The sequence below is a fragment of the Chelon labrosus genome (assembly GCF_963514085.1).
Source record: "Chelon labrosus genome assembly, chromosome: 6".
In the NCBI taxonomy this organism is placed as follows: Eukaryota; Metazoa; Chordata; class Actinopteri; order Mugiliformes; family Mugilidae; genus Chelon; species Chelon labrosus.
In genome coordinates this window covers 8,827,986-8,850,257 of record NC_140342.1, presented here as the reverse complement: position 1 = coordinate 8,850,257, position 22,272 = coordinate 8,827,986, and the positions used below count along the sequence as shown (strand labels likewise).

The window sequence follows — 22,272 nt, the reverse complement described above, 5'->3', positions numbered from 1 at the left end:
ACCCTCCGTGCCTGACAAGTGCATATGCGCCATTTCCAATCATTCAATATTTTACTCAGGCTTATTGTTGAAAATTCCAACTCTGTTTCACAGCCCATGTCAAAAGATGGCATCTCTATGGTGTCATCAGGGTTACTTCTTCCATCTTTCAAAAGACTGAATGGTGCACTTTCTGACAAGTATACTGAACGTGACAAATCGGAGGAATTACCCTTTAAAATTCACCCTTTTCTCTCTCTCTTTTAGGTTTAATATTAGCCTAATATAACAATCCAGGATGTCGGTGCTGAACTGCTCTCTTGCGGCTCTTTTCACCACTAGTGCCTCAGGTTTCAGTGACGTCGGCTGCACCGAGGGTGCTGTGTTGTGTGGGATGAATCTCTCTTGGGTGTTGGCAAATGCTACTGATCAAGATCTGGATGACATATGCCTGAGTGAGAGGGAGTACCTGGTCAGGTACCTGGGGCCTCCGAGGTCCCCCGTGTTTGTTCCCGTCTGCATCACCTACATCATCATCTTCTTGGTGGGCGTTCTGGGCAACTCCCTGACCTGTGCCGTCATCCTCCGCTACCGGGTGATGCAGACGCCCACCAACTACTACCTGCTGAGCCTGGCCGTGTCCGACCTGCTGGTGCTGCTGCTGGGCATGCCGTTAGAGCTCTACGAGATGTGGCAGAACTACCCCTTCCTGCTCGGGAAGGGGGGCTGCTTCTTCAAAACCTTTCTGTTTGAGACCGTCTGCTTTGCCTCCATCCTCAACGTCACGGCACTCAGCGTGGAGCGCTACGTGGCGGTGGTGCATCCCCTCAAGGTCAAACACATGGCCACGCGCGCTCACGTCAAGAGGGTCATCTTCCTGCTGTGGGGGCTGTCCATGCTGTGTGCTGTGCCAAACACCAGTCTGCATGGGATTTATGTGCTGCCTCCAAGATTTGGCCGACAGTTTCCACAATCTGCTATCTGCTGTACGTATAGAGTTTAGATTTTATTCTTGCTGCTTTCTACAGTCTCCAGCCATGTTAATACCTCATTCAGGGATTTTCCTTCTCAAGATAGTTACACCGTAAAGATAGTTACGCCATTTTTTGCAGGTATTTGGTCAAAAACTAAAGTACAAATTGACATACTGACTTGATAATCGAGCTAGAGCTAGATTTATATTTCGAGGGAGACATCTGTAACAATGACCGTTCTTGTTGGTGAGATGTTTCACTCAAGTCATGGGAAAATCATAAGAAAATGCTGTTGTATCATGAATGTCAGTACCAAACAATCACCTGAGATGTTTTCGTAGACAGTTTTGTCCTGCTGGGGTTGTTAGTCAAGGGGTCACCAAAGTCTTTGGGGTTTGTCATCTGGGAGAGTTATGTCAGGGGTCAAAATGTTTTGCAAAATGCTCACAAAGGTGCCAAAGACAAAGTCAGTACGAGTCACTGTGACAAGCGGTGGATTCTCCTTTAACCCTACACTTCCATTGCTTGCCAAGCTTAAGGTGTGGCAAAAAAAGCAGTGGAGAGTTTTTTCAATGGTATATGAAGCTGCTTCACACACGGCACACTTGAGAATGAGAGCTTAGTGACAACTCTTATCTCCATCCTCAGATATGGTCATGCCCAAGTGGATGTACAACCTCATCATCCTGATCTCCACGCTGGCGTTCTTCCTTCTCCCCATGCTGATCATTAGCATTCTCTACCTGCTCATTGGCTTGAGGCTGCACAGGGAGAGGGTGATTACTATGGTGGATCCCAATCACAGTTTTGGACCTGAAAGTGTTTCAAGATTCCACCAGCAGAAGATGAGCAAACGCAACCTGCAAGTCACCAAAATGCTGTGTACGTATTATCTTTTTTAAGTTGCAGAAACTTTAAATTGCCTGTGTGTGTATGTGTGTGTGTGTGTGTACGCGTGTTGTTCATGTTGTGGGGACATAAGGCTGCTTACACAGAGACAGTGGGGACCTTTTGGGGACTAACAATGTTAGAGTGCAAATAATGTGGTGGATGCCTTCAGTTAAGGTTAATGTAAGGGAAATAAATGTAATGTCCTTTGAAGGGCTGGAAACATGACTGCATGTGTGTGTGCGTCCTTTGTTCTCGTATGCCTTTGTTACTTCCAGTCTACTTACTATTTTTTTATCTCTGATGCCCATCTGTCCGCTCTGTCTTGTCATCTGTTACGGGTAATCGAACTGCAGCAGACGCTTGTCTAACATGGCTCCGTCCTCCTAGTTGACTATGTCTCCTGTCTTTTACACCATCTGGTTCAGGTGTGCTGGTGGTTGTGTTTGGCCTTTGCTGGGCTCCCTTCCACGTCGACCGCCTAGTGTGGAGCTACATCGACATCTCGTCTGACCTGCACCTCGAGGTCTTCGAGCGCGTCCACATCGTCTCTGGAGTGTGCTTCTACCTGAGCTCCGCCATCAACCCCATCCTCTACAACCTCATGTCCACCAGGTTCAGAGAAATGTTCAGCCACGTCACGTGCTACTCTAAAGGCTGGGCAGCGCGCTCCAGCTTACAGATGACCCAGCGCAGCACTCTGAGCGAGAACTTCAGTGGAAATGGACTTAGATCCCATTCTAGAGCCCCATCCACATCTTAAAAGACTAAATATATGTTGACTTTTCCTTTACCACCCATCTATATGTATATAAGCAGCCCAGAAACAGCAGATGAGAAGGCCATAACTTCAGAGGGAAGGATTTTACTCTAAGAGGTAATGGGCAATGTCAGACAATGACGATCAGACTTTACAAAGGATCAGCCAAACCACGTGACCAGAGGCGACGTGACGGGCTTTGACAGACACGCTTGAGTAAACTAGCAAGCATATTTGCTTGCTACGCACACTCCAACTATATCTGAAAGTGCTCCAGACTCCAGAAAACAACAATAACTCAAATTACATTTTGACTAAGGACCAATCTGGACAACGTACTGAGTGAAGAAAAAAAAGAAAAAAAAAGATAAAGAAAAAGCGAGTGAGGTCAGGGTTTGAATGAACAATGAAATTATCATATAAATGATTTGACAGCATTTTCATGCATATGAAATGTAACTCATCAACTGTCTTGAATGTAAATCATGTCTAATTGTGAAGTAGGTGAATGTACTATAAACTGTATTTACTATATAATGAGAAAAACTGTAATTTCCAGTTACTCAACACTGAATGTGTACACTTGTAAAGCAAAGAATGAAAGGCTCCTGTTTAAAGGCATGAACATTTATCTGGAAATTAATCTGGAAAAAACAGAAAGTCGAGAAAGTGAAGCAGGGAAATGTGCAAAGATTATTACCATGATGCAGGATTAGTCGCATGCCTTGTCAGTGTTTAAGGGAGCAGTAGCGAAGATCTTTTATTTAAAATATCAGTTTAGTCACCATCTATCAGCAAATGGGGTAAGAAAACGCTGATTCAACAAATGATATGTGAAATCACAATCCACGCACAGTTAGTTACGCTCCATTTGTCCGGCAGTTATCCTTCTGCTCCAGATGGGAGGCAGAGCTAATGTTTAACTGACTGATGACCTCTAACTGGTGACACTTGCGGTGTTTACATGGACTCTCGTATTCGGATAATAATCGTAATGATAGCCAATCAGATCAAAAATGCCTCATGGAACCATCTCAGTCAGAACAGACAGGCTCTACCGGAAGAAATTTACATTTTGATAGAGGGGAGTGGTGCAAACGGACAATCCATTCAACAGGAAGCTACTCGCACCTAATAACCATGTGAACGCTGGACTCAGTCTTTTATCTCTGAGTGGAATCAATACATTCTTTCTAAATGTGTTTGGTCCAAGTGAGGTGATATGACAAGTTTCCCTCATGGTCTGCCTTGCTCGGCTTCTTCCATTAAATGAATTCACTGTTGTCAGTAATGTTGGGGCAGATTCAACGCTGTGAAGAACCACTTTGCTTGTGCCAAAAAAGTTCTGATCGATTGACATATCATATCATTTTACTTAGAATCCATGTAAACACTTGGAATTTGTGATCAGAATGAGTTTAGTTGTGTTGAAGACATATCAGTGTAAAAGCAGGTGCTGCTTGGATGTTTAAAAACACACCTGTATCGCCACAGGTGTCGCCAAAGAGTACAAGACTTATGCTGGAGCATAATCAGTTCCCAACGGAGAGACTACAGACCAAAGGGTCCGCCACAAAAAAAATAATAATAAAAAAATGGTCGGCGGGGAAGTTTCAAGGCTAACTTTAAATTACATTCTGAAAATACATGAGGCTTGATGATATTATATTCCAACTCCCATGTTCCCACACATACTTGTATATGTATTATGTATTTACTAATAAATCTTGTTTAGACCTTGGTTTAAATGATCACATGCATGTATTGCTTTCCAGAGATGGGTGGCGTTGTCTTTTCATGTATGGAATTTCATATTTTTAAACTGTGTGTATAAAGGATGTGTGAATACATTCCATCATTTTTAATGATGCAGAGGGTCCAATGCGGTATGCTTTACTGCTTGATGAAAACATGTAATTGCACTTGAAATATTCCTCATGGTTACATGACCTGCTTTTGAACATAAGTGCTGCCGGTAAAATGAGGTAGCAACGTAGCACGCCTATTGTGCTTATTATTGGTATAACACAGAAATACATTACCATAATGAGCCCTTTGTCTTGTTTCATGTTCAGATTCCTCCAGAGCAACTAGCTCATGGACAACAAATGTGTTCTGTGCAAACATCACGGTCAAAGTGCTGTTACAAGTAACGAGGCGTGTCAACAGCCACGGGAACCTTTCTGCTGGGATGTCTTACGTCAACTTCGGGTGGCACAGAGTGCAGAGGAAAAACTTATTATCTCCACATGGTGATCATGATGATGAGGGGTAGAAGCTGAGGGGAAAGATGATATCAGCGAGACAATAATACGGAACGAGGCGATGAAGCAGGATGGAACAAGAAAGGACATAAATGAGCCAGCTGCTGAATGCTGACAAATGACTTTTTAATGATACAGGGTTATTGTGTGTCACACCGGCTCTAAGGAAGAGCAATCTACCCACAACCCCCGCCACTGTAACAGAACACACTGCTATGGTGCAAACAGACCCATTTATAAAGCTGCACATACGTATCGCTTAAAGGCATTCACGGAAAATCACAAGTGGTACTCAGTGTCAGTCCGATTTAATTTAATTATGTGAGCAGAATGACAGCACTTTGAAATTAAAGGAGAAATCAGCCCAGATGAGAGGCATTGTGTGTTTCTTAGGAATATGGAAATGTCAACACGATGAAAGTGAAGGAAATTGGAAGTAATGTTTATGTGAAGTTCGAGTGAAGCTCAGTAGCAGCTGTTGGAGGAAAGAATCTCCACCTTTTGGGTCTCACATACAGTAAATGGATTTTATAAAACTCAGCCATCGTGGAAATTTAAGCAATTTACACGCATCATCCCGACATGTTTTGACTCACGACATAATGAAAAAGTGGAGAACGGCATTTTTTTAATGCTGAAACTCGAGTGGTGTTTAGTGCATGGGTAAACTTACAGACTACTTCTATTAACGCAACAGAGATTCAAGACATGGAAACTATAAGTTACAGCACTCATACAATACTCTCATGACAGCAAAGTGATAATTGGAGACGAGTACTTGTACAAGAGATAATGCAAAAGCACAAAAGCGTATCAAGAAGAGTAAGCAGGAAGAGATGTGATTTCCTGCCAAAAGGATGATGTGAAGTGTTTAATAATGAGATGGGTTAGGTTGAGGTTTCACTGAAGCTCGGAAGTCCTTCTTATATTTTTAGCTGCTGAAAAGAAAAGTAGAGGTCAGAGCATATGACTGGCGCAGAGGTCACTGTGATTTAAATTCAGTTCAAGCAGCAACAAAGCAGCCCATGAAAGGAGGCCTGATCTCTCAACTCCCAAATGCCAGCAGTGGAGTGAAGAACAGCTGAATGTAGAAATTTGATTCCATGCATGACCACACGGTGCACTGTCCAACTTCACTCTTGCGTATGTCCGAAAGATACCAACAACTATACAGAATTTTTGCTACAACAGTCATAGGTCTGAAGTTATGCCTCACTAGAAACACCACCGTGACATTTGTTGTACTGAGTGGAAAGTCATGACATCAGTTAAATTTGGATACACACAACCTCAGGCACAATAAATCGTATGTTATTGTAAATACTTCAGGGAAGCCCTTAAAGGGGAATTACCGTTGTTTTTACAACCTGGACCTTATTTCTGGCATAAAATACAATCGTTTACTCACCCATATAACTTTGGTGTCATTCGGAGTCATTCGGGCGATATTTAGATCCGCGTATATCCATGCAGTGGGAGTGACTGGGGCACCGAAATGCAGCCTCTAAATAACGCATTATATGCTGCGAAACTCGTTCATTTCACCAATATTTTGTTATGATACACTAGTGCTATTCCCCGTTGAGTCCGGAGTTACCTGTTATCTATTCGCGGACGTGCAGCGGTTTGTTGTTCTTTGGCCAGCTGTTCCTCTCTCTGCCTCCGTATCCTCCTTTCAGCGAGCTCCTCATCCGTATACTCTGGCTCAAAACGGTAAGGACGTCCATCATAAACAAAGTCGTTGTCCACAACCTCAGAATCGGAAGAATATTCAGCCATGTTTCAAAAAACTAGCAGTAGGATATTACAGTTAAACAAGCCGCGCTGCGCTCAGAGATGATATCATCCAGGTCAGAGGTTAGTAGGTCAATCTACAGAAATGTTTTTCAGTTTCGCGGCAGATAATGCGTTACTTAGAGGCTGCATTTCGGTGCCCCAGTCACTCCCACTATATGGATATACGCGGATCTAAATATCGTCCAAACGACTCCAAATGACACCAAAGTTATATGGGTGAGTAAACGATCGTATTTTATGCCAGAAATAAGGTCCAGGTTGTAAAAAAAATGGTAATACCCATTTAAGGTTTTTTACCATCAGGTCAAAGGTTAGCAAATTAACACGTTAAAATAAAAATGGTGAACATAGTAAACGTCGCAGCTAAACACATCAATTTAGCTTAGGTCAAGTTGACCATGTTCATCAGAAGAGTCCATATGTTATGACATGTTTGATGTGGCGGATAAAATGGATAGGAATTTAGATTTAAGGAGTTGCTCTTTTTTTGTTACCCACTAATTAGCTTGCTAAAATGTTAGCCTAGTTGTCTTCTAGATACCAACAGTTGCTCAGCAGCGAAGCCCTCACAAGTTATGGTTGATGTTACCATTTGAACATCAAGTATTTTGTGCACAACTTCCATTTGAAGGCAGCAATTGTGAGCATGCTGCCATGCTATTGTTGCCATTTAGGTAGCTAAATGGCAACACTCTCACTCAACATTGCTGCATAATCTTTGTTGGGTTGAACAGTTGCTTTAAATGGATTCAATTGTTGTGTGTTTGATGAAAGTGACGCTCACCTTTGGGGTTTTGTTCAGCTCGAACATTTTAGTGTCTTTTAGGTCATTGTTTCGGTTTCACACCATATTTGGTTCATGCACTCCTCTCTTGTTTATTTTATTTGTGATTCTCAGCAAATACACCTGATAAACCCAGCACCAAACAGCATCAAGCTATCCAAACAAAATGGTTCAGATAATGGCAAAGCTCTACTGTTACCTTGAGCAAGGTAAGTGGGTGTTGCGAATGAACGACTGGATAGAATGTTATTGTGGGAAAAAATGAACGAATGAATGTGAGTAAACAGAGTCCAGGGCAAATGTCAACGAATGAACATCTTTTCAAAGAAACCCTGCCAGTGAATATAAATGTAAGAAACATGATTTGAAGGTATTTCCTCTCCAACCCTCCGGCAAAGGGTCTGTGCTAATCAGTAGGAAGATTCAAGGTTGTGCCCCAACTCTTAGATGCAACAAGCTCACAGAAAAGCTTGCAGAAAAATGTACATACAACACTACAGCAACTCTCAGTGTAAGCAATAAAGTCATTTGGAGATTGTAAATAGTGGCAGATTACAGAGAAATGACGCGCTGATTGAACTCTGCCACCACCTCAGTTTTCACTTTCTCATTGTTATCCAGGGGAGATTTGTTCTGTATTTGCAAGCTATTTCACAAAAAGCAGGCAAATGCAAAGACACAAGAATACTGCTATAACTGCAATCTCCCTTGGTGACGCTCTTGTTCTAGAATGATTCATGCACCTTTAAAGTCAAGAGGGAGAATGTCCCCGGGACGACAGCTAGACGTCAAAGTCAAGCATCTATTCTTCATTTGTTTTTTCCAATCTGTAAGCAAGGCTGTAGCGACAGAGCGCATTAACCTCATATGGGCTGATATACTTTAACAGCTATTAGACTAATTAGAGATCACATGATCTTTTTTTTTTTTTTTAAAGAAAGGTTACACAACCAGTGACTGTAATGACATTTGGTCTGCGATTCTGCCTTTTTCCTTCCAGCGTCATCATTATCATCCTCATCTTAGCATGCTGGCAACTTTTTAAAGGCGAACACAGGAAAGACTATACCTGCTAACCAACAGAATAAAGGTAACACTAATCTAAAAGCTCAAAGTCAGCATTGATGTAGGCTTGTTAAAACGCTATTTGTGATCATGCTAAAGCTCAGGGAGTGCACAAGTCATGTGGTATGGAAAATAAATCAAGAAAATCTATTTTATTGTTATAGTCATCTGCATATATTTCCATTTAATTATAAACCACTAGATCTGCTAAATGACTTAGCCCTTACTCTCAGTATGACGCATGCACAGTCCTGTTCTCTTTCTACCAAACAGTGTTTCAAGATTTACCTTTCACTCGTAACAGCTCGCATAAGCAAATAGTCAGAACTCTGTTAAGCCTTATAAACCAGTAAATTACAGTGGAATATACCACACTGTAAACTTCTTTCTCCCTATAACAATGAAATAATTAGCACCCGAAAGCAGAATCAGAGGAGATGTGTCCCTTTCCCCTAAAATGAACTGAGAAGAGCCTGTAGCATGAACGCGGTTTCATATTATCATTTGTGAACTGCTGTTAAGCGTACCTATAGGGATTGTTTTTATCTACTGTTGAGAGTGCAGTTAATTAGGTGGGATAGAAGTGGGTTTTGTTTCTGTTTAATTACATCCGCGCTCAGTAAAGGCACATTTGGAATCGTAATGAAACGCAGCCCCTGCAGATGTGAGCACATAATACTGTACACGCTTTTCTTTCTTGTTTATTTTGGATTAAGGAGCCAACGAGTTTCTTTAGTATGAATTAATTTCTGTCATCTCTTCTTTGACAGTTTATCCTGAGTGTATTTAAATAAGAGAACAGCATCTCTGTGCTGACTTGACTAGATTATGTTGTTGAAACCCTTGTCGAAGCTTTACTTAAAACTGTGGCTGTAGAAATTCGATTTAAATATAATCAGCCTTTGCTCATCATGGGGTGGGGTGGGGGGGCACTTTTAATTAAGCAAAGAACACTTCATTTCGTCAAATGATTGTTCGCCGCACTTCAGACCTTAGAGATAAGGTACAGTGGGTCAACTGTAAATAAATGAAACAGAAAGTGAACAGAAAATGGTATCTAACCGTTTAATGGATTGGTATTATTTGAACCATAAACAACAAATGTCATTTATGAGGTAATGTCATATAAACAATAGCAGTAAAACATTAAGTAATAGAAAAAATAAGTAAAAAAGCAACAGGAAACATCATGTAAAACGTTAACAGCTCAATGCAAAGTACTACAAGAGCTTACAGCTGTGAGAGGCATGAATATGAACATTAAATTAAGGCTGTCAATAGATTTTTAATCTCACTGAAATTCTTCGATTAACGCATCGCTGACATAAAATAACTGCACTTCTTAAAATCGTTTTTTTTTTTTTTTGCAATTTATCCAGTTGCTTAATGCAGTGGTAACTGTTCAAAAGCCCAGTCTCCTCTTCTTCTTCTTGTTTTGGCATTACAGGCCACGTTAGTGCTTGAATGTGTTCATTTTGACAGCCCTAGTTTAAATATTCAGTTCAAAGTAACATTAAAACCAGTAACTGCACTGTAAATGTTTCGCACAAAACAAGAGTAGAATAATTCACATCTAGAAAGAGTGTAAAAACGATCCCTGAGGCAACATTGCAGGTGCAGACTATCAAGGATTTCATATACAGTACGCGTTTCAAAGGTTTTTGGGACAGTACTTTTTCTCAAACTGTGCAACGTTGAACTTTCGAAGGCACCCTTTGTAGTTCATGTAGCGGATTTTCCCGAAGATGGGTCTCTCTCTCCAGCCTTGGTCATGGATGCCACAAATAGACCACATACAGCCTATACAAGATGGAAGCAGAGTGGCGAGTGCATGAGTATGCGAGAAGACTAAATCAGTTGAAAAATAAGTAGAATCTGATCTACGTGCTTACCGACGAAGCCGTTCGGGTCCTGACCATCCAGCTCGTAGCGATCGTTAAGGTACAGAGCAACGGACAGCGCCTCCTCTGGTGAAGAAGTCCACTCCAGAATTTTTTTAGCCCAGTACATCCTCAAGAAACCATGCATCTTCCCCTCAACAACCATCTGGTACTAACGAAGAGATGTAATAAACAGCAGTAAGAAACTACACTGCGCATGGACTGAATACATACGGTTAAATCACACGTTTAGAATGAGAGGCACACTGAGGGTTTTAGACTAAAGCTTATACCTGAGCTGCGTTCCACAGCTTGTCCTGTGTCTTAGCTTTCTCCAGCTGCTCACGTGTGTATAGATGAGGCCTCTCGTCTTTAGCATGATCTTTCAAGGTCTTCTGAGCCCACTCATACGAACCTAAGAACAGCACAACAACATTTTAAATTTAAGGTGAATCACATCTACTTTTTCTGTTCACTCAAATTAATTACGACTAATTGTTTGAGCTTGTGAGCTGGTGACTCATCTGGACAGTGTCAGCAATGGGACAGCGTGAACAAGGTGCACTTTTAATGAGATCTGCACTGACCTTCAATGCTGTCGTATTTCTTGTTGTAGAAGCAGAAGTTGTCAGTCAGCTCCCTGCGCACCACCAGCTCCTCGATGAAGGCGGTGGTGGAGTGACCCGCGCTCTTCCCACTGTGCTGAACCTGCAGAGCCACACGCTGGGCTGAGATGTGGCCTGATCAGAGGAAGAAGAAGACACGGGCAATTAGGAGACACGGCAATTAAAACATTTTCCCCAGTTCAGTTGGTATGAGCATCTTTTAAGGCTCAACTATTCTGTGATCTCGTGTCTCGGTCGTTCGCTCAAACTCAGATTTGGTGATATCTGGGCAGCTGTGGAAGCGGTGGAGGCAAGGCATTAAAAATGAGAACACAGCCACACACATGTTCTTCTGGATGTCACCCTGACATTTTCATACAAGTCAGAGTGGGTTAATGGCGGAGGCAGCAGCGCGAGCATTTGGGATATCTCGGTAATTAAAACTAGACAACGTAAGGGATTGTATAATTTATTTATTTGCTTCAAAGGGAGGAAAAACCTCTGCTCTGGTTTAGACTTCTGCGTTAAGTTGATGCAGAGGCAACAACGCACACAACACAGACCCCTACGCAGACCCTAGCGCCGTAACTGACGTACACCTCCCCATATGTGTAACCATGCACTGCGGCAACGGAGGGCGCAAGAGCTGTGATTGGTCAGCTTGGTAGCAGCGTGTTTCCGGATCAATGAAGATGGAACACATCAGGGAAAGGTTAACTGAGGAGGTACGGAGATGCAAACGTTCGTATGACTCGTCTTTGGCAACATTTCGGCGAAAGTTTCATTTGCCATTGTTGAAAGTGAAGCAGGAAGTAGAAACAAAAATGAAACCAACTGGCAAAAAAGACACAGCGCTCACTGGCTTTTGGCTGGTGTTTTTACATAGCGAGCCAAACTGACGAGCGCTCAAGATAAATGGCTCGCAATGGTGCAGGCTACGTGCAGAGGTTACAGCGCCCGTGTCCCGCAGAGGTACAAACTCCGCTTAAGAATCCTGGTGTTCATTAAAAATGTGTGCACAGTATTTTGCACAGAATATATTTTTGTTTAGAACTAGCCTAAAATTAATAATTCATATGTCAAGTACAACCTGTAACATATGATCGTTGCTGCACAATATGGTATTGTCATATAAATAAATGCATATACATAAATAGACATTGCGTTATTTTAATTGGAAAGTAAACCAAACGTTATCTCTCATGTATATAGAGCAGGGGCATTAATACAGATTCTTGTGGCTTTATCGGCTTTATCATTTGGGGACTTAAGTTAGAGGATTTAAATCGATCTTGCAACTACAATTTGCTTTTATCATTTTCCTCTACAAGCAGCAGAAGGACTTGTGTTTCAAGGATTTTAGACACATGAGAAAGCTCAGATCCAGTTCATGATGATACTTATTTAGGTGGCTGCTGTGGGAGGTAATGGGTGATAAAAGAACTTTTAATACTAATGCACCAGGTTTTGACAGTTTTGTATTGCATGTTTTTTAAAATTGTGCTTTTCATGACATTACTGACCGAAACGGATCCACGGGGAAAGCTGGCTGAGGGCGGCAGCATTTGGGTCATTGCGCTTTGTGTCAAACAGCTTCAGGCGTTCATCAATGAAGGACTCCAGCATGTCCAACCCTGCTTTGGTGCCTGGCTTAGCCCACTCCGGCTCTCCCACTGTCCTGTCAACGTTCAGGGAGGCTAGGGTTTCATCCCAGTCGATTGGCTGTGAGGTGAAGGAGGGAGACAAGAGAAAGACTCAGCAGAGGTCACAGCTGACAGTGGTGATATGAGATATGCGCCGTGGTGATAAGAGAGACCTGTCAGCTTCAAAAGCAGCTAAGAAAGAAAGTTCTGAACCTTTCACCCAGCTTCCAATATCATGAGGCTCAAACCAGTGAATGGCATATAAATGACTGCAGCAAAAGCACACACCCCTACAGCTTTAATAACCGCCGCGAGGACGTGAGTTTTCAACTTTTGGACACTTATAAAAGTTTGCTGTTCCTATTCAGTCATCAATAAATAATGTGCAGTGAAGAGGAGACTGCTGAAGGTTAAAAGGTAAGCATTTGCTTGGAGCAGCCTGACTCTCAAACTCCCACCAATGGGCTCACTAAGAGACTACTTTCAGATGAATTGATGCTTTTTAGAAATCAAATCCAAAGCAATGAATATTTCCAGGTGAAGATCGAACATAACTGCGTCGTCTTAGAGTCCAAGTTCCACCATTACGGCAGCACTTACTTTGGTGGTTCTTGTAGCAGTGACCGGATGCTTCTCTACTGAAGGAAATCCAGTGAGGAAGTCTGGCAAAAGCTTGGTAATTTTTCCTCTAATCGTCCTGGCAGCGTACTCAAGCTTAGGTGATGCTACCCAGCAAGGAACCACATTATGGGCATCAACCTGTAAAAGGAAAAATAGGTGTTTCATATTAACATGATGAAGAAGTAAGGAATGGAGGAATAGGCTGAAGATGAGAAGAGCTGCTTAGGTTTTCAATGCTAAAACATCCAACAGACAAAAACAACAATACAGACAATCCTACTAGCAACCATCCTAATAAATGACATCACTGATGCGAAGCCTCTTTTACCTGTATGATGGAAATGTCCTTGGGAAGTCTCTTTTTGACGTCCTCCAGCCACTGTAGGGGCTCTCTGAGTGGGGAGAAGTCCGTCACCACTGCCCCCAGGCTGCGGTCAGACACAAAGCCGGGGAGAACGTCCCCTGGTGCACCATGCAGCAAGTGGAACTGGATGTTTAGGTTTTTACATTCCTGTTTGGAAAGAACAGAGGACAAAGTTAAGACTTACACACTAAGGTGTGGGTTCATCCTCTTTAATCACAGTGCAGTGAAGAGGATTTGATAATAACGGTGGTATAGTGGGAATGCGTCTTCAAATAACTCCAGTCTGTTGTTCTTCCCATGTGATTATAATTAATTTAGTGTTTAGCACATTACACAATGGTCACAAAACACTAATCAGAATGGCCCAGAATCCTGCATTTCCAAAGTGCATGTTTTATTTAAGAATATTTATAGTACATTTTACGTTCAATAGCATCAGTCTGGCGTAAACTGACTCAATTCTTATCAGAATATATGTCAACTCAACTCAACTCAACTCAACTTTATTTATAAAGCACTTTAAAAACAACCACAGCTGAAACAAAGTGCTGTATATTGGTGAGGCAAACTATTAAAAAACAATAAAATAGTAAAAACACTAAGACACTAAAAACAATAAAACACCAAAAACGGAGTGTCTGGTAACACTCCATTTGGATTTGGGTGTTTCCACAAATACAGAGAAAACTATACTTCTACATGCAACTGAATAGTCCTACAACCAATTAGAGCCACACAAATTTGTGACATTAAGCGATATAAGCATTCTCAACAGTTCCTCAGTTGCTGCTGACTGTGCTTAAAAGTTATTTTGCTGTCAATGTCTTTTACAACAGACGGTATCATTCATTCATTCATCTTCTATACCCGCTTATTCCTGTCAAGGGTCGCGGGGTCTGCTGGAGCCTATCCCAGCTGTCATCGGGCAAGAGGCGGGGTACACCCTGGACAGGTCTCCAGTCTATCGCAGGGCTAGCACAGGTAGAACATGCAGACACAGAAAGCCCATGGATTCGAACCCGGGACCTTCTCGCTGTGAGGCATCAGTGCTAACCACCTCGTGCCGCCCAACAGACGGTATAGCGAACTCTAAACCAGTTGCAACTCCAGCGGCAGCCACCTTGTTGTTAACAAATTGAACTCCAGGGGTTTCAGACCAACTTTCCACCACAAAAAAAAAAAAAAAAAAAAAACTAGTTGGCCTGCCTTTCAAGCTAAAATAATAGAAGAATAATAGTCTCACATTTGTTCACTTTGATTCTACATTAAAGGACCAATGTGTCGGATTAAGTAGCGTCAAGTGGTGAGGTTGCAAATTGCAAACAACAGAATACCTTTAACAGTCCAATGTGTATAACCTGTCGATGACTACAAGATTTTTTTTTTTTTTACAGATTTTACCCACGATTACCAGCTGGGCAAAGCCTGCATCAGTCAGGGACAGTCGGCATGGGTAGTTACACAAAAATCTGTTAGTGTGTGAGGGGGTGAAGACACGAATCTGCAAGTGTGTGAGGGGACCAGACTCGGCCCGACCTCAGTTGCAGTCAGTCATACACATTCTGAATCTAGACGCGATCGGGTAGTGTGAACTGCAAACACATGTTGCCAACAGCCAAGGGAAGAAAGAGGGTGGGACACAGGAAAATACGACGGGAAATAGCAGGAATGTAGCGGGAGCAAGAGCTGACAAAGCAAACCTGGACCACAGAAATGGAGGAGAGATTAATAGAGTGCATATAGCATGAGTGCCTATATAATGTTGGTTGCAGTTCATACCACAGCTGTCGCCCTTGCAAGAATTTGCACAAGTGTTTGATGCATTCACTGGGTTTTTGTTGGTTTGACAAATCATGTAGTCTGTGATCCCTCATCAGGTGCAGTCGTTAAGTGTGTGATCCCCAGTCTGCTGAAGCCAGTCTGTTAGTGTGTACTCCTAGTCTTATCAAAATCTGTAAAGACTGTGAAAGTTGTGTAGTTTCCGTTTCTCTCTAGACTCAGTGTTTGGATTGACTGTTCTGGTCTACTGCAGAAACATGCCGATACAACACAGCATGCTCTCTGTCTACATATCAAAAGTTTACTGTAACCTAACAAAAACACAAGAATTCATACTTATGGGTGATTGTACAACGATAAAAACTTAACAAACTTGGATGCCCCTAAATTCAGTTTTTATTGAACGACTGTGGTCAGAGCATTTTTATAATCATTTACTTCTTACCTTTGCAACCTCTTCCAGGCCCTTCAGCATAAAGTTGTAGTGCCTCAGAGTGGACAGTTCCGATTTCGGCACCACCAGGCAGACACAGATGTGCAGAGGGAGGTCCTCCTTCACGGCAAGCCGCTGGGCATGGATCAGAGCCCAGTTATCTAATACACAAAAGAAAATCACACACAAGAAACATATAAGAAAATGCAAGCCAGCAATGACCTCTCTTACTGCTACAGCGTGGGTTGGGTTTGGTGTTTACCTTGTACTCTGTGGTCTCTCAACATCCAGTACAGGACACCCTCTGAGCCCTGCTTTATCTTTTCAGCGTCAGATATAAAACGCAGGCGCTTTTTGTTGAATTTAATTTCCTTCTTTTCTGACCTCTGCTGCTGAACAAGGCTCTGCAGCCAACCTCCGGCTCTCTCCTTCTTCCCCTCCAGCTTCTGCTGCTTGGCCCTGGGCTCTGGAGCAGCAGCAGCAGATGTGGCCTTGCGCTTTTTGTCCGACATGGTTGTTTCACTGATGAATAAGTCGGTCGAGAGGAAGGGTGCAGGGCTGGGCCTCTGAGTACGGTGAATAACAAGCTTCAAGAATCGCCTTGACGCAGATGCAAAGGATGAGCTGCAGGAAACCACAAAGATACTTTTTAAAATAGTTGCAAAGACGGAAAAAATGCAAATAGAAGACAAAAAATATCAGGAATAAAAATGAAACAAAAGCCAATTGAAACAAGATAAGGTACTACGGCGACACCAGGGAAGCGCTTCATTCAAATTAACGTAACTACAAATACGTACCTCCTCCAAATACTCGGCAACATAAAGGGTATAAACTTCAAGTAAAGCTGCCTCGGCGCAACTCGAGAGCAAAACGTGAAGCTGACCAAAGCCTCGGCAGATAAACTACCAGTTAGAAACACATAACTATCTAATTTCCCTTTACACAACCAGTTGGTTACATGACCACGTTGGTGTTTGGGTTTTGTAACACTGTGTTTTCGTTGCCTTGAACTCCGTTTCCCATAATGCAAATCTGCTGTCCTCAATGGGCATGCGCGACGCAGTTTACGTTTGGAGGGGGAGGGTCCTGTCTGTTGTAGCGTAGCCCAAAAAGGCACGAACGGCTAGCACGGCGGCTAACTGTGTTTTCCTTTCTACTGCAGCTCATTTAGAGGATTAAATTATGAACAAGGGGGGCTTCGCGACAGGTCGGGGGAAACGGCCAGCGGTTCCCGATAAAGTCGACATGTCCTTGGGTAAGGTCCTCAAAAGGCTATGACCAACGTTACTAAAATAGACTGCTAGCTAATGTTAGCTACCAACTGGTGGGAGGGCGTCAGGGGGCAGTTGAGATAGAGTAATTGTTATGGTTGGAACATGTAGGCGTCCTTGTTGACCATTGCTCGTCTTATAACTTTAACAGATGACATTATTCGGTTGAACAAAAGAGAGCAACAGTATAAAAGGAGACAGGCCAACGTGAACCGCCGACCAGTCAAGAAAAAAGGCCGTTTTAACCAAGGGAAAGGAGCTCCACCGAGGACTGCAGGACCAGCCCAGAGAGGTCTGTGCGAACGGTTGCTCGATTTTTTTTGTTTGTTTGATTGGTAGCCAGACATTTGCTCATCCAAAACAACTCAGTACGTTCAATTCTCTCACCAGGAGGTGGCGCACCCCGAGGAGGAGCGCCTTCCTTGAGAAACAGACGGGTCCCTCCGGTGCAGGGTAGAAGACGGGGTCAGGGGGTCATCACAGGCCTGGCAGCCAGGAGGCCAGCTGTCCTGCTCAAAAGAACCGGCACACTCAACAGAGCAGCAGTTAATCAGGTAACAGGACGCAGTGCACTGAAACACCGACAGGCGCTTATGCTTGAGCAGCTCATACTAAGCACTAATGTTGCCTTGAGACCCAGGTATTTAAGAACAGGACTCAGTGTGAGGCCATAATGTTAGGTCATGTATTAATGAATACCATTTGTTCATTCATGCATTAATCCATTAGCCATACCTTCTTTATGCTGCAGAGGGTCACGGGGGTCTGGAGCAGTGGCATGGGAGAAGTGTTGTCGTACACCAGACAGTTTGCTCATAATGTTTAAATCTTTGGTGTCTATCTTTATATTGAGACTGTTATGGTGTAAGGCACAGGTGTCAAACATACGGCCCAGGAGGCCAAAAGCGGCCCGCCAGAGGGTCTACTCTGGCCCGCAGCATGAATTTGCGAAGTGCAAAAACTACATAGAAGCTGTCCCTCATTTGTCCACTGTTTTAGAAAGAGAAGTGGACACAACACAACACTGAGACCCAGACCCATGTTCTTCTTTGCACTAAAACAAATGGACAAAGTCTGGAGTTGTCGTTACTTACAGGTTATTATTCTGTTGTGTTACTGGTCCGGCCCGCTTAAGATCAAACTAGGCTGTATGTGGCCCCCGAGCTAAAATGAGTTTGACACCCCTGGTGTAAGGTGTCTCTCAAAACACGCTGAGAATTCAGACAAAGAACATACAGGTTTTGTGAAGCTGTTAGAATGTACTTTGAGCAATGCTGAAAAATGTCACAACAGACATGATGGAGTACCCCATCAACACATTAGTCTTTCAACAGACACATTTTTGAGTTGGAATGGTTAGATTAAAAAAGTGGTTGGGGTGTGTTGGACGCTAAGACAGAATCCTAAATAAAATGTTCAAAGCGGCTGTGTCAACTCTTAGCTATACCGTCTAAGTTGGCAAACATCTATTGTCTTCTGCTGCAATGAAAAACACAAAACATTATTGTTCAGTTACATTGAATCTTGGAGAACAGAGAGACAGACAGACCAGGGATAAAATATTGTTGATTGTTGATTGGTGGTGTTCACCCGTGTGATGTTGGCATTGCATTTAAGCCGCATCAACTTCTGCATCTGTCTTACACCTGCTGACAGACCACACAAAGCTCAGATACTTTTCTAAAACTTCTGCATTAGTATTATTACCACGGTAACCACAGCCACTCTTGCTCGCCAAGACTGCGAGCGAGCGAGCTGTAAAAACCTGGATGACCTTCATCACACCCAAAGGTAGAGATTTCTCCTCGTCCTGTTGCCTGGCAACAGACATCAGCAGCCGCTGTCTGGTATCCGGGACGTTGGTTGCCTCTCCTGCTGTCTGCTCCAGACGATCTGAAAAACCTCTGTTTCCCCCCGATCCAAGAATCCCCTGTGTGCTTTTGATGTTCAGGCTGGATGTACGTAACAAGAATCTTAGCAGCTGTGGTTTCAACCTGGACCTCCCTTGTCCACCATAGCTTCGTTCTTTGCTTTTTGGTCTTGGTCCTTCTCTTTATACCACTGTCAAAGCTGCAGTTTCCATGCTGATGTGCACTGGTCAAAGCTATCTTTATATGCAAATTATTTCCATAGTGTACATAATAATTCAGGCTTGAGCACTTGCATAGTGAAATTCAGTAAACACATGCTGGTGTATTATTAACTGACCTTGCCTTTTCACAGGAAGACTATTTTCTCCATGTGCCTTAAAGTTTTTACTATCAAGCTGTGGCACTTGATCTTATTCTCTTAGCGTAGTATACATCTCCATTTTTCTTCCATTAGATATCAGATATCTTCTGTTGCTGTTTAGAATCCCTTTGGGCAAATCTACCGTATATTTATCATCACATTTACCTCTCTCTCCAGAAGCCAAGGCAGAAAACAAGGCCGTTCATTCAGCACACAGAAGCCCAGTATAGGAAGCCAGAGGCACAGCGGTGGCAGTACAGACAGCCCGAACCACAGAGGGGCCAGAATGCAACACCAGCCAGGAGACCTTTTCAGCTGCGTCGACGGTGAGACCCACACCTAATGAGGACTAGTTTGCAGTCCTGTAGTGCACTCAGTACATGGAGAATCATTGGAGTAGTGCTGTTTTTTTCCTAAGACTCACTTTGAAAGATTTCAGACAGGTGTAGAGGAGGCTAATGGCCACTTTGATAGACCTGTTTACACAGCTGTATTTCAGTGCGTTTGTTTGTTTGTGTTGTGTTCATGCAGGCCGCTGCCACCTGTCCAGCACATGCAGAGGGAAGCACGCCAGGCCACATTTCTTTTTCGCAGGGGACTCAAGGTACTTAAGTTTAATCCACGGCATTGAGAGCGGTTAAATGTGGTGCGTTTGTAGATTAAATCAAGCATGTAGCTGAGCCTGTTTTATCTGGCCGCTTTAAGACTTTATGTCAGTGCTCCACTGTTTATTCGACATGTTCTTTGCAGGTACAGGCCCAGGTGCAGAAGCCAAATGCCCCCGCTCCTCCAGTCAACGCACATCAGTGAGTATTCTCACAGTCTATTTTTGGTCTAGTTGTTGAACTGCCTAATTGCCTGTGAATGTGTGAGGAAGAGGAACTCGCACTGAGGATGTGAATCATGCTAAGAGGAAAGGTGACCATTGTTTGCCATTTTAGGCCGCTGGTGTTTGTGTAACATGCCAATAAACACCTTTTCAGTTTGTCCACCAGGTGGCACACATCGACAGCCAACAGTAGAATCTTGACCGTTTCAATTGACAACCCTGCAGCCAGGACTCAGCCTGAGTAAGCACTCAATAAAAAAAAAAACCTGCAGAACCCCTTACAGTGTAGGGATCATTCTGAAATAGTACAGCACATTACATACTTTCTCTTTCATGACTCATCCATAGGCCTCCCACTGCATGGACTCTGCATCCTCCGCCTGCTAGCCCTGCTCCTGTCAAGGTGGAAACGGTGGAGAAGAAGATACCAAAAGGAGTGCCGCTGCAGTTTGACATTAACAGTGTTGGGAGGCCGGTGAGAAATTTCTGCACGGATTAACTCATGTCTTCTCAGTCATCCAGTGTCATAGTGGCTCCTTCAGTCTTAAATGACTGCTGGGGAGTTTTATTGTAAGGAACATCCTAATGAAAATAAAGCAGTCTCTTATGAGAACAGCATCATCCACATTTTAGAAGGCAGATGGTTTGAAAGAGGAGTAAAGGAAGCTATCTATGTGAGGTGGACTGAGACACATCATCAGCCAACAACACAGTTTTAACAACGGTCCACAAGTTGTTTCATCCCTGTTCACACCTTAAGACTGGAGTTTCTGACCATTAACGGGTCCTTAGAGTGAAGTAACCCAACACCGCCCAGGTTAATCTGAACATTATCCTCTAACTGAAGGTGACTACTGGATCTTGAACAGACCTGTCATGTCAGTTTGAGGTGCACCACCCACATATGTTCCAAATAAAAACTTAAAACTCCACCGCCAGTCATTTAGAACTGAAGGAGCCACTTGGATGAAATGTCTTAAAGAAAACTCAACGAGTGCCTTTGTTTGACGTGTTTTTCTTTCCGCAGCAAACATCCATGACCTTAAACGAGCGATTCCGCATCCTAAAAGATCAGCGCGCCGCCACAGCGAAAAACACTAAAGGCAGCAGATTTGTTACTGTGGGTTAGCCTGCAAGGAGAGAGAGAGAGAGAGACGGACGGGTAACACTAGGAGGCTCCTGTCCTGCTCAGACCCACACAGTGAACCCCACCTTTCTGATGGATGGGACAGTGCTGACCCGCTGACTGACTTTTGCATAACGAGAGGAGAGGGAAGGCGAGAAGGGGACAAATGAGCACGACATGCTCAAGTGTGAGAACTTGCAAGAGCTGATGGAAAATAAATTCCCACTCATTGTCCGTATCATTGTACTCAGCTGTTTGTACCGTGGATGTTCTACACTGGGAAAGACGTTTGGACTTGGAACTGAACTGACACTACATGAAGACTGCCCGGAGGCATTTCTTTTCAGAGAGGGTCGCTGTGTATTTGCTAGAGTGGCACGTTTTGACCAGTGTTTTGTAACTTTTCCTTTAAATAAAAGAGTTTCTCTTCCAACATTTGTGTTTAGCTTCAGATGAGCTTGTAGCACACGACCTTGTAGTCAAACGGTGCCATCTGTGAAATATGATCCAGACACTTACATGTTAGTTTACAGTATTCTGTCATGTGCTTCACGCTTCCTAGAAAGCTGTCTTGCATGTTGTTTGCACCTGTAGCGTTTCCTCATTCAGTGCTTTGATAACAGCAACTTGATCTTCCAGACGTTGCGGTTTATTTCAGGAACTTTTCCAGTCAACAGTGAAACGTTTAAAGTTTCCTCAGAGCTAGCAAATAATACTGTATTTGTATTAATAAACCCATTTCTGAGACTTCCTAACAAAAGCAACAGACATATTTTTGGAATCTGAATATTGCTTTTATTTAAATACATTAAAATTTGCAATGTAACAAAACTATTGGCATATGAAATTCAAACACCATTTAAATGAACAAAACATGGCTCACTTCATTTTTCTGCGACTAGTGTCAGTAACACTAGGTTATTTTTCTCTGTGGACTTGCTGCTCCGCATCACCCCCCTCCCTCCCCACCCACCC

The 22,272-nt window shown here is 43.1% G+C and overlaps 3 protein-coding genes across 8 annotated transcripts; 2 read left to right on the top strand and 1 right to left on the bottom strand.

Moving 5' to 3' along the window:
- Positions 1–277: 277 nt before the first annotated feature.
- On the top strand, positions 278–2,604 carry LOC311489871 (neuromedin-U receptor 1-like; the record flags this gene model as incomplete). The annotated part of the gene is made up of 3 exons (XM_084547182.1): positions 278–965; positions 1,602–1,835; positions 2,270–2,604. The coding sequence occupies 3 exons, from the start codon at positions 278–280 to the stop codon at positions 2,602–2,604; spliced, it is 1,257 nt and encodes a 418-aa protein (XP_084403308.1).
- Positions 2,605–9,562: 6,958 nt separating this feature from the next.
- cpdp (CPD photolyase) lies at positions 9,563–16,798 on the bottom strand. The gene is made up of 10 exons (XM_084546865.1): positions 16,637–16,798; positions 16,099–16,460; positions 15,849–15,997; positions 13,589–13,771; positions 13,240–13,398; positions 12,520–12,718; positions 10,979–11,131; positions 10,685–10,806; positions 10,404–10,563; positions 9,563–10,311 (listed from the first exon to the last, which is right to left on the bottom strand). Exons 1-10 carry the CDS (start codon positions 16,657–16,659, stop codon positions 10,163–10,165), a joined length of 1,659 nt encoding a protein of 552 aa, XP_084402991.1. The 5' UTR covers positions 16,660–16,798; the 3' UTR covers positions 9,563–10,162.
- Positions 16,561–22,225, top strand: LOC311489679 (UAP56-interacting factor-like). Of its 6 annotated transcripts, XM_084546867.1 has the most exons (10): positions 16,561–16,577; positions 17,002–17,094; positions 17,262–17,402; positions 17,480–17,664; positions 19,520–19,668; positions 19,874–19,946; positions 20,093–20,148; positions 20,326–20,412; positions 20,520–20,646; positions 21,199–22,225. In XM_084546867.1, exons 2-10 carry the CDS (start codon positions 17,022–17,024, stop codon positions 21,298–21,300), a joined length of 993 nt encoding a protein of 330 aa, XP_084402993.1. In that variant the 5' UTR covers positions 16,561–16,577; positions 17,002–17,021; the 3' UTR covers positions 21,301–22,225. The 6 variants fall into 6 exon arrangements, with proteins under 6 accessions (XP_084402993.1, XP_084402997.1, XP_084402996.1 ...); XM_084546871.1 differs by lacking the exon at positions 16,561–16,577 and having other exon boundaries at positions 16,923–17,094; positions 17,501–17,664; positions 20,338–20,412; XM_084546870.1 differs by lacking the exon at positions 16,561–16,577 and having other exon boundaries at positions 16,923–17,094; positions 17,501–17,664.
- The last annotated feature ends 47 nt before the right edge of the window (positions 22,226–22,272 follow it).

Coding starts and splice junctions, on each gene's coding strand:
- LOC311489679 (XM_084546867.1), top strand. CDS start 17,022: ATGAACAAGGGGGGCTTCGCGACAGGTCGGGGGAAACGGCCAGCGGTT. Junction 17,665..19,519: donor ACAGAGCAGCAGTTAATCAG/GTAACAGGACGC, acceptor CTCTCTCTCCAG/AAGCCAAGGCAGAAAACAAG. Junction 20,413..20,519: donor GCAGCCAGGACTCAGCCTGA/GTAAGCACTCAA, acceptor ACTCATCCATAG/GCCTCCCACTGCATGGACTC.
- cpdp (XM_084546865.1), bottom strand. CDS start 16,659: ATGTTGCCGAGTATTTGGAGGAG. Junction 13,399..13,588: donor AGGACATTTCCATCATACAG/GTAAAAGAGGCT, acceptor TTCCTTTTACAG/GTTGATGCCCATAATGTGGT. Junction 10,807..10,978: donor GAAATACGACAGCATTGAAG/GTCAGTGCAGAT, acceptor TGCTGTTCTTAG/GTTCGTATGAGTGGGCTCAG.